Genomic DNA, 11237 nt, shown 5'->3' with positions numbered 1-11237 from the left:
TGTATGCTGACTAAATTAAGCCAGAGACAATAGCAGAGACTCAGAAAGCTAAATCATTTAAAAGTCTGTGAGCTTTAGAAAGTATTTATTTGATTTTTTTTTTTAATTTATTGTACCCATATTCAGATTTTTTTATTACACCCTTGCCACTTTTAATTATTCATTTTTGTAGGCTACTTATTTTAATTTTTTTCTTACTTTCCTGTCTTGTTATAGTATGCATAATTGTATAATGTTCAATATTTGCAGCTGAACGAAAGTGCATGTATAATATTAATGTTTATTCCATTAAAAAAAGGTGATTTCTCTAATCCTGGGTCTTGTACTCTTAATTATAACTGTAGTATAATATTTCTATAGGAACTGTGATTACACTGGAAAGTTCACGGGCTATATGCTTATAATAATTCTGCTTAAAGTCCGTGTTTATGGACGTTAAATGCACACACAAACACTACGATCACGTACAGGCATCATATGTAATAGCACCTTATCTCCAGTGGGTGTCAGCGTTGTCTCCTGTTTCTCTGACTGCAACAGAGTAAGAAGAAGAAGTGTGACGTTGCGGCGAAAACAGGTGGCGCTGATCCAGCTGCAGTCTAAGTAGGTACATTTTATGAAATTATAATTTATTACACTTTAATGATGTTGGTTAGTGGATATTATGGTTATGTGTGTAACCGCTAGCGTTAATATTTCTTACTAAATATAAAGGTGCTGTTGAGAGAGCGCAGAATGAGATTCTTTTTAATTAAGAGTAATTGAGTGGTAAATAATAAGAAGTCACTTTCAACGTATCTGTTCTAAGAGGTAACATATGTAAATACTATTATAGGAAAGATATTCATTATTAATTTAGCTGGTTTAGATGTACAATTGTGTCATTATTTGTTTGTCTACAGAATAAGTGAGTGAAGGAAAAATGGGGCGCTCATCCAAAGACAAACGCGATATATACTACAGGCTGGCGAAGGAGGAGGGCTGGAGAGCGAGAAGTGCCTTCAAACTCCTGCAGCTGGATGAGGAGTTCAACCTTTTTAAAGGTAAGAGCTTCAATCTGCATGGGATAGTGGATGAGTCATCATAGGATATGTTTCGAAAGCGTGTGAACCGCCTACATAGACAACATCAAAACAGGCTTTTATGTTCAAATGACTTGTTCATGTCCTACCTACATACAGGTGTTAGTCGTGCTGTGGATCTGTGTGCGGCACCTGGCAGCTGGAGTCAAGTTCTGAGCCGCAAACTCCGGTTTGTTAAATGCAAATGCACAATGCACTTGATCTGTACTGCATGATAAAGTGTAAACAGCACATACAGATACTGTTCAGTAAAGTGTTTTTATTGTAATTGGCACTTAAGCTTTTTTTTTGTCCGATTTCAGTGGAAAAGACAAGAGTGAAGAGGTCAAGATTGTGGCAGTTGACCTTCAAGCAATGGCCCCTTTGCCAGGTGTCACACAAATTCAAGGAGACATCACCAAGGTGGAGCTTGCAAGACTTTTACACTTAAACATTTTTGCTTTTTTTTTCAGCAAGTCATTATAGCATTTTAATCTATATGTTATTATAACATGAATCTATAAATTTTGAAAGCAAGACACTCCAGATGAATAGGGTAAAAAAAAAAATTGACTAATAGATATCACCATATTTCCCCAGTTAAATGATTAGATTAAGAATTGTAAACATTACAAGTATAAAAAGTTTTTTTTAAATAGGCCAGTTATGCAATTAAATATGCACTAGTTTGCATACATTTCCAGAACAAAAATATGAACGTTGGATAAAGCCAGGTTCAAAAGTGTTTTTACACTTTAACAATCATTTTAACATATTAGAGTCAAAGGTTTTTCACGGAGGTGATTTTCGATATCTCTTATCACTCCAAAAATCAGAAAGTACTGTCAATAACCAGAAAAAAAAAATCACAATGCTTTTAGAAATAAGATGTTAGATTAATGATATATGAACAAGCTCATCTGTAAAAACCTTCAGAATATAGATAGGAATAAAACTGCAAAGTCTGGTGTAAGTAATACTGAAGTGGAGATTTCTAGCTCAGTGCATGAAAAAAAACTCATTTTGAAAAAGATCCATTAAAGATATGTATTGTAATTAAAATCCACAAACGCAAATAGAATAAGTGCAATAAAATAAACACTTAAATGTCTATTTTGGATGTTTACTTTCCACTAGTCTGAAACAAGACGATATTAAAAGCCAAACAGAGACCAAAATCTAAAAACTGACCAGTGCTTGATAAAACAATATTTAAGCCTGTGGTGTCTTGCCTTAAACATATTTTTATTTGTGTGACTATTGTCATTGCTTTTCATAGATTTCTACAGCGCAGGAGATTATTCGACATTTTGAAGGACAGTCAGCAGACTTGGTTGTGTGTGACGGCGCCCCTGATGGTGAGAAATAATAAGTGTTTTATTGAACATGATGTTGCTTTCTAGTCTAGTTTAGCAAAATCTTGAATTGAAGGTTTTGTGTCCATTTCTCTATATAGTTACAGGTCTTCATGATGTAGATGAATACATTCAGGCACAGCTCCTTTTGGCGGTATGAATTCCTATTTTCCATAACTCTTATTTTGCTAACACCTTACAATAAGGTCCCATTAGTAAATGTATTAACTCACAATAAATAACATTGAGAAGTACATTTGTTACAGTAATTATTTTTTATTTTTTTTGTTTGTTTAGTTAATGTTAATGAAAATATATTTTTTTATCATTAGTTCATGGTAGCTCAGATCTGTTAAATAATATTGTACAATGGGGCTGTTGAATGCTAGAATCTGATTGGCTGAAGAACATTCTAAGGTGTGTAATTATTTTCAGGGAAATGCACGGCTAAAGTAGTTCCAGGCAGGTCTTGATCGCATTACATGTCCATATCACTTCGCCAAATGATTTCAGTTATTTCAAAAGGTCCTTACAGCCTAAAACAGCAAAAGAACTCAAACCCACAACATTGACCAAGCAAATAAATATAGTAAACAATAAGATCAACTATTTCCATGTTTTTGCCACAAAATTGTTTTATGTACGGAAAGCACATATACTCTGTTTCTCCCACTCTCTCTCCCTTCCAAACGCACACATACTGTAAGAGACTCTTAGGTTACTGCTTATTCGTAGGGCGAGCATCACAATGGGATGTCAGTTAAAACACCTTGAGGCAATATCCATTTACAAGTTTTATTTCACCAATGCCAGTACATCAATCGTTCCACAGGTATCAGACTGGTTTCTGAACTTAAACAAAATAAATAAATAAAAATTAAACAATCAAGCAATTGCAAATAAATCCAAACCATACAAAACAAACAGTAAACTTACATCTGTACACAGCCACAACACCATATGAAATAATCCAGAGCAGTGAACAAGGAATGAACTGACTACTGCTCGGAAGCAACCCTTCTTAAAGGCCCCTAATTGGAGCCAGAATAGGGTGCAGCTGTCAACAGTGGGTGGAGCTACAATCACTATGTCATAGGTTTTCCAACAAGGCCACCCCAAAATATGACATCATATTTTCAATTCTAGAAAATCACAATGACATAACATTAAAGCCTAATCCTTAATAAAGGGTAAAGGAATAAGCCGGCTGACAGGCCGAACATAAGACTTCCCTTTGATCTTTATTTCAGCAACTCTAACACGGCCGTCCTTGCCCAAGAAAGTCTTCAGTACTTTACCAATGGGCCATAAAGCACGGGGGAGTCGAGGGTCCAAGATCATGACTACATCAGAATCGTCCAGGTGGCCTTGATCTTGCTGCCACTTTTGGCGAATTTGTAGATTCGGCAGATAATTCCTAATAAAACTGGTCCAAAATTGATCCGCCAGAACCTGGCTATGTCTCCATCTTCTCTGAGATAAAGTATTAGAATCAGCATAAATCACTTGGGGTAACGAAGCATCCCGCCGCCCCATTAGGAGCAAATTGGGAGTTACAGGATCCAAATCATCAGCATTAGAAGAGACATATCCTAGAGGTTTGGAATTCAATATTTCTTCAACCTCCACCAATACGGTTGTTAAAACCTCCTCAGTCACTACTTGACTTCCTAAAACAGAACGAAGGGCACCCTTGATGGATCGGATTTCCCTCTCCCACGTTCCTCCAAAATGTGGAGCATAAGGAGGATTATAAGTAAATTTGATTTGATGATTCCACAACTTTCCTTGCAAGACTGGACTTAATTGGTCAAAGGCACTCTTCAGTTCACTTTCGCCCCCATGAAAATTAGTTCCTTGATCACAGATCACTTCATAAGGTTGTCCTCTACGAGCTACAAAACGACGGAGTGCCATTAAGAAGCTATTAGTGTCAAGACTAGTCAGCAATTCTAAATGCACACATCTAGTAGTCTGACATTTGAAAAGTAATCCCCATCGTTTCTCAGTCTTACGACCAGACTTGATCACAAATGGCCCAAAACAATCCATTCCTGTGGACCAGAAGGGAGGTTTGAACAAATTGAGCTTAGATGGAGGAAGATCAGCCATCCGAGGAACTGTTGGTTTTCCTTTCCATTTAGCACACTCCAGACACTTTCTTTGATATTTCTTCACGGCTTGTCTACCTTTTAAAATCCAGTAGTAGCGCCTAAGATGAGCATAAACTCTATCTACTCCAGGATGACCCAACTTGGCATCTACAGCTGCAATCAAAAGTTGAATGACAGAATTTCTTGAATCAAGAATAATTGGATGAATGGTGTCAAAAGCCAGTTCTTGACTATGTCGAAGTCGCCCTCCTACTCTAATAACTTCAGCAATGGGATCGAACTCAGGGGCAAGAGTGTACAATCGACTACTAGCTGGAACATTTTTCCCAATTCGCAATGCACCATACTCCTCGGCAAAATCCTTCCTTTGAGCCTGTCGCAACAGGAGAAGTTCAATCTGAGCCTTGTCCAGCAAAGAGTTATCGGGGTTAACTGCCACAGCTTCAACAAGCTCATTCCATGACTTGTATTGCTGAACATCAAGATTCACAAGGTTGTCCTCAGCATTAGTAAGGCCACAGAACAGAGTCTTCCTCAACTCTGTAGCATCAACAGAGTTCTCAGTCATACCAGGGAATTTTGGCCACTGATCAGGGTCAGAATAAAGGAAAGCAGGGCCTCGAGTCCAATGATTCGGTTTGACTAGATCAGTCAGATTCTTGCCTCTAGTAATATCATCAGCTGGATTGCTAGTGGTGTTAACATAACGCCATTGTTCAGAAGCAGAGTACTCTAGGATTTCAGTAATGCGGTTTGCAACAAATACTTTATAGCGGCAAGTCTCAGAACGAATCCAGTTAAGTACTGTCATCGAATCAGACCACAGTATTGTTTGTTGAATGAGCAGATCAAGTTCCCTCTGCAACAGATTTGCCAATTGAACCCCGGTGAGGGCAGCACACAATTCTAGACGAGGTATAGAAATTGACTTACGAGGTGCAACTCTGGATCGGGCCATCACAAAGGAGACTAGAACTTCACTCTCCTGATTCACAATCCTTAAGTAGGCCACTGACCCATAAGCCAATTCTGAGGCATCACAAAATACGTGCAATTCCCTCCTAATGGAATTTCCATCAAGATCAACAGGACCATACATTCCTGATGAGAATTTGCTGAAGAAATTGTAAAGTTCACACTGGCTCCTCTCAGTACCTCTGTGTCCTGACGCACAGTTCTTAACACTAGTGATTCAGCTGTGCCCTCCAATCCAAGTTGCTGTGCTGCTAGAGGTAAAAGCCTTGGCATATCTAGAGACACCATCCACCATGTCTCTTGTTGTCAACCGGTCAAGACAATCCAGGGCATACTGGTCTTGTTTGGACCGTATACTAGTCTTTTCACTCTTGTAGGGAAACACGTCCACTTGCCACAACCGCTCTACATCCTGTTGGAGCTGAGAGGAAATAGAAACCCCAGAAAGAAACAGACATTGGGTTTCCGTCTCATTTGATTGAGCTGACGATACTGGACCTTGAAGAGCCCATCCCAATCTGGTATGAACTGCGGCTGGTCCCCCATGAGGGCTAAGACGAACTTTCTCTACTGGAGCTAGAAGATACGGATGATCAGCACCAATCAAAAGCATAGGCTGGACTTTATTAAATGGTTCCAGTGGAAGTCCATTTAGATGCTTGAATTGTTTTAGAAGACTAGGCATGGGATAGGATTGCTCAGGAAGGCCCAATCCCTGTGAAGTAAAAGCCCCTTGGATCATCTTTAACATTATAAATTGTTTAGGATCCTCTTTATAGAGATATGGAAATGAAGGTCCTTCAATTCGACATGATCTTGGAGAATAACGTACCTGGGCTCTTGGCTCATATCCTGTTTGAGAACTTGAAACAGGCTGTTGAACCAAAGACTGAGAAACACAAGGTATAGGATTATTCTGTTGCATCTGATTACTTTGGTGTTGCACAATAGGTCTCACAAGAAGAGGTGAAGGTAAACTGGGCATAACTAATGGTAATGAAGACTGAACATCTTGATTTCCCTGCTGGACACAATCAGTCATATTTCCACTTTGAGCTGTAATGGGTACAGATGATTGAGTAATCGTGCTGGATGCCAAAGATGTAAATGGAACAGGTAATTGACTAATAGGAGGTTCAGTTCTAACCACTGAATTATGCAAAGCCTGCTGTGAGAATGGTAGATACTGAGACGATGCCATAGTACCCTGGGGATCTTGTGCTTGTTGATAAACAGCATTCATAGGAACTGACAAATGACTTGGATACAAAGGACCTGGTACTGGTGGCCAAAATCCAGGATATACTGGGCCAAACAATGGTGGATTCATAGCCCAAGGAGGGATCGATGGTTGCACTGCAGGTCTAGATGCATAAGACTGACCTGATAACTGATAATGCGCATCAACCCAAGGATTTAGAGCATATAAATTAGGGGGCATGAACTGACTGGCCGGATGCTGTGAACTTCCCATCAAAGTAGACAAATGAGGAGCATGAGGGCTCTGAACTGCAGAAAGTTGCCTTGACACTGGATGGCTAACAACATTCCCATCAGCAGGGACTTGATTAACTTGTGATACATTCAAATCAGGAGCTAACTGGGATTGAGGAGTCAGTACCATAGAAGAAGGAGGTGGAGGCAGAGAGGACGCTCTACTCACACATGGCGGTAACTTTAACTCGGGACTAGCTTTCGCATGATGTTGTTCCTGTAGATGAACTCGGAGCTCTTGAGCTAATGCTGCAGCTGAATCAATCCCCATAGAAGGGATGAAAGACTCCTTATCAGGTGAGGGTAATGCAGATAAATTTTGGCTACCTTCTTCAGATGACCAAGAACTTCCTGAAGAACACATCCTATTAACTCTGGAATTTATCTGCTTCACACTTCGGCCTAATTCCATAACAAACTCCTTCAACTGCTTCATTTCCAGTAAGATAGGGTCACAAGGTTCAGAATATAACTCTCTCCGGCATCTTCACTACTGCTTTGGACTGGGGCTAAGGAAACTGACTGGCTAGTTCGAGGAGGCTTCAATGGCGGTAAGGTAGTCTCATAGTCCTCAAGATAGACTGGAGGCTTAGTCTGTCTTGAAGACTCTCGACGAGGTGGTATATGGCATTGGCTAGTATGTTGCTCTTGGTCCATTGGGATGCTCAACTCTGGCTCGAAGGCCCATGTAAGAGACATGTAAGGGGAGCATCACAGTGGGATGTCAGTTAAAACACCTTGAGGCAATATCCATTTACAAGTTTTATTTCACCAATGCCAGTACATCACTCGTTCCACAGGTATCAGACTGGTTTCTGAACTTAAACAAAATAAATAAATAATAATTAAACAATCAAGAAATTGCAAATAAATCCAAACCATACAAAACAAACAGTAAACTTACATCTGTACACAGCCACAACACCATATGGAATAATCCAGAGCAGTGAACAAGGAATGAACTGACTACTGCTCGGAAGCAACCCTTCTTAAAGGCCCCTAATTGGAGCCAGAATAGGGTGCAGCTGTCAACAGTGGGTGGAGCTACAATCACTATGTCATAGGTTTTCCAACACATACAGTACAAACACACACTCGCACACACGGAAACATACGTGTGTAATGTTTAATGTGTTATTTATTATTATTATTATTAATGCTATTAGTAGTCTTAATAGCATTAATAACTAAATACTAGTTTCAGTAGTTTTTGGCTACCAAAATTGGTATAGAGGACTGTGAAATTTAATATTTTGCTTTTGATTTACCATATAACTGCTAGAATGCTTGTTGAAGGTTTTGCTTAAGGTTTTATGTTTTCATATTGACAGGCTCTCAATATCACCACACATGTTCTCAAACCAGGTGGCAACTTGGTTGCGAAAGTAAGCTGTCTCATTGTCATTCATACTCTTTATTACCTTGTCAAATCTATAAAATGTTTTATGTGAGAAATGTTTACTTCAGTCTCACCTGAACGTCAATGTCTTTCTTCTGTGTAGATCTTCAGGGGAAAAGATGTGACGCTGCTGTACTCCCAGCTCAAGATCTTCTTCAGCTCTGTAATCTGTGCCAAACCACGCAGCAGCCGCAACTCTAGCATAGGTGAGAGGAGAATTTCATATGAAGAGGGAATACAAACCTGTATTGGGAATATTGTACTTTTCCAAACATGAACCAGTGTGTGTTTTTGCCCTTCAGAGGCATTTGTGGTGTGTCAGAATTACTCTCCACCTGATGGTTATGTCCCCAACATGTCCAACCCTTTACTGGATCACTCTTATGGTAACTTGTTCCATTACTCCAATATCAAAATAGTTCTTTCATATTTGATTGTGCTCATCTGTATATGCCATTTATTCTCATTTTATATTGTAAAAGTCTATGTATATGCCCAGTCTTCCTCCTCACAATATGAATGCAAATTTGTCCCATCCAGATGTCGACTTCAACCAGCTAGAGGGGCCAAACCGAATAATAGTTCCTTTCCTTGCTTGTGGAGATCTTAGTGCCTTTGATTCAGACAGAACATACCCGCTTCAGGTGCTAATGAGCTTCTTTCAAATCACACATACGTGTCTATGAATGAGTAGTCTGACCTAATGCATGGTTTGCTTTATTCTCAAACAGCTTGATTCTAGTAAAGAATACCAGTATTTACCACCCACCCAACCCCCAATTCGGCCACCGTACCAGCAAGCCTGTCAGCTCCGCAAGAATAACTTGTTAGCCAAAGAGGACTTGCCTTCTGGCGCACTTGATACCCTGTCTGCTTTAGATCTCAACAAAAGTCCAGACACGAACACGGTCACACCAGGAACCTCTGATTAATGGACATTACTGATTTGTACAGCTTCTGTTAAAATCGTTTCATTGTTTTATCATGATTGATCAACATTTATTTTTAGAGATACTCTCAGAAAAAAACGTGACGTGTTACGTCTTTGTACCTTATTTTAAAGTCGTCCCTATTAAGGGTACTATTAAGAGTGACACTCTTTCATACCTGTAAAGGTACAATTTCTGCACATTTTGTTGAAAGTGTTGGTTGATTATAATATAGTTGATCTTTTATGTATTTAATTGTTTCTGTAACTTTTTTATTACACTTAGAATTAGCAAAGATTCTTCTCTGTGATTGGTCCTTTGTATGAATCACAGAAACTACCTGATTGAATTTGAACTTTTAAAGGCACAATATGTAAGATTGTTTTATTAAAATATCCAAAAACCTTCATTCTACTACGTTAATAAATCATTAGCTCATCCATGAACATGATTTCTGCCCGAGTCCCGTCGGATTGCGTCGGCTGTGGGGATGAAGACGACAACTCCCATGATTCCACATTCAGTCACGGCGTCATCAATCTATGCCTTTATCTATTTGTTTATTTTGAATACGAGCCCTCTAGCCGCGAAAATTACATATTGTGCTTTTAACTGCAGCTCTACATGTTAATAAAACACACATAACCAAATTTACCATGACGCAGAATTTGTTGGTTTTATTTGTAGATGCAGTGATTCAAATTAAGTTTGAATCCGTTCTTGTATTTTTAATATCGTTTTGGCTTTAAAAGCAGCATTTCAGATCTTCAAAACAGGCCTGTGTATGAATACAGAATTAATATAGACATATTTTAAAATCTCAGAGTCAGAATGACTTTGCTCAAAGACTAAGTGCAAAGGTTAAGTGCAGTTTGAAATATGTCGTCAAGCCTGCAAGTGAGAAGATCTGCCATCTGTTTCCTTTCATTTGCTTGCTCAATGGTCCATGCATATTCTGGACAGTTTCATAACTGTAGTATTTGTCACTGTCTAAGTATATAGCCTAACCCAACAGCATTCTATGTTTTCTCGTCTTCTGCTTGAGTCCACTGATGTGGTCTTTTCTAAATTATTCTTTAATGTAGTTATGAATAATTTACATAAAAGTGGAATTGATGGTCATTGTCAGTCATGCAGAGAGAATCAGTCTTGCAGAGAACTCGCGTTCTCAGAGTTTGGCAGGAAAACAGAAACCTGTATGCAAAAATGGCAACCGTGCATCCGGTGTATTTTTTTTTAAACAATGACATTGTCATGCTAGATGTTGCATGAAGACCTGATAGTCCTAACCAGTGTTGCTGTATCAACTTGAGTACCTGAAATTATGATCCAGCTGGGTATATTCTGTAAGTGCTACATTTTAATCGTCTATGTACAGAGTATTTGTTTGACTGATATGTGTTGGCTCACCCTTTACATTGCTTATTTTTCAGTGAGTCTTTTTACCAAATTGGCAAATGCAGGTATGTAGTTAATGTTTTGTTCATGAATTATGTATTTTTAGTAAATTGTTGGTTTTCATACTGAAATTATGTTTTTTATTAAGGATGATTCAGATTACATCATCTTTTGCTTTAACACTCAGAAATCCACTGTAGCGAAATTAACATTTTTTTTTTTTTTTTTTTTAAACTGAGAACAGTTAAATCTCTATTTCCTCTAAACCTGTGTTGAAACTACAAGGGTTGGACAAAATAATGTAAACACCTGTAAATAGGCAATATTTCTTTTCACAGTACTTATGTGTTGTTTGGACAATTATTCTTAAGTGTTCCACTGTCCTTTTCATTCACTTTTGGTTTTCGGCCACTATTCTTCTTTGCAGATGAAATCTTGCCATGCTTTGTGTATGCAGTCATAATCGTAAAATGTATTGTTCTTAAAACACTAAACTATTTGAGTATGCTAAA

At 38.5% G+C, this 11237-nt stretch overlaps 2 protein-coding genes across 4 annotated transcripts in view; both read left to right on the top strand.

Annotated features, from left to right (window-relative positions):
- The first annotated feature begins 514 nt into the window (after window positions 1-514).
- LOC107681166 (putative tRNA (cytidine(32)/guanosine(34)-2'-O)-methyltransferase) lies at window positions 515-9720 on the top strand. Of its 3 annotated transcripts, none has more exons than XM_016477363.1 (11): window positions 515-607; window positions 903-1043; window positions 1182-1251; window positions 1385-1484; window positions 2341-2419; window positions 2518-2570; window positions 8331-8384; window positions 8502-8604; window positions 8701-8784; window positions 8939-9042; window positions 9130-9720. In XM_016477363.1, the coding sequence occupies exons 2-11, from the start codon at window positions 923-925 to the stop codon at window positions 9328-9330; spliced, it is 969 nt and encodes a 322-aa protein (XP_016332849.1). In that variant the 5' UTR covers window positions 515-607; window positions 903-922; the 3' UTR covers window positions 9331-9720. The 3 variants fall into 3 exon arrangements, with proteins under 3 accessions (XP_016332849.1, XP_016332847.1, XP_016332850.1); XM_016477361.1 differs by having other exon boundaries at window positions 515-603; window positions 9130-9719; XM_016477364.1 differs by lacking the exon at window positions 515-607 and adding an exon at window positions 657-810.
- A 189-nt stretch (window positions 9721-9909) lies between these two features.
- LOC107681061 (uncharacterized) overlaps window positions 9910-11237 on the top strand; it is a 4680-nt gene continuing 3352 nt past the window's right edge. The window contains exons 1-2 of the mRNA XM_016477212.1: window positions 9910-10673; window positions 10761-10790. Of these exons, the coding sequence (XP_016332698.1) occupies window positions 10652-10673; window positions 10761-10790 (52 nt within the window). The 5' untranslated portion in view covers window positions 9910-10651. The remainder of the gene's footprint in view (window positions 10674-10760; window positions 10791-11237) is intronic.

The sequence above is a fragment of the Sinocyclocheilus anshuiensis genome, unplaced genomic scaffold, assembly GCF_001515605.1.
Source record: "Sinocyclocheilus anshuiensis isolate Anshui unplaced genomic scaffold, SAMN03320099.WGS_v1.1 scaffold412, whole genome shotgun sequence".
Classification (NCBI taxonomy): Eukaryota; Metazoa; Chordata; class Actinopteri; order Cypriniformes; family Cyprinidae; genus Sinocyclocheilus; species Sinocyclocheilus anshuiensis.
The sequence above is the reverse complement of the archived record's forward strand: the minus strand, read 5'-3'. Positions and strand labels throughout refer to the sequence as shown.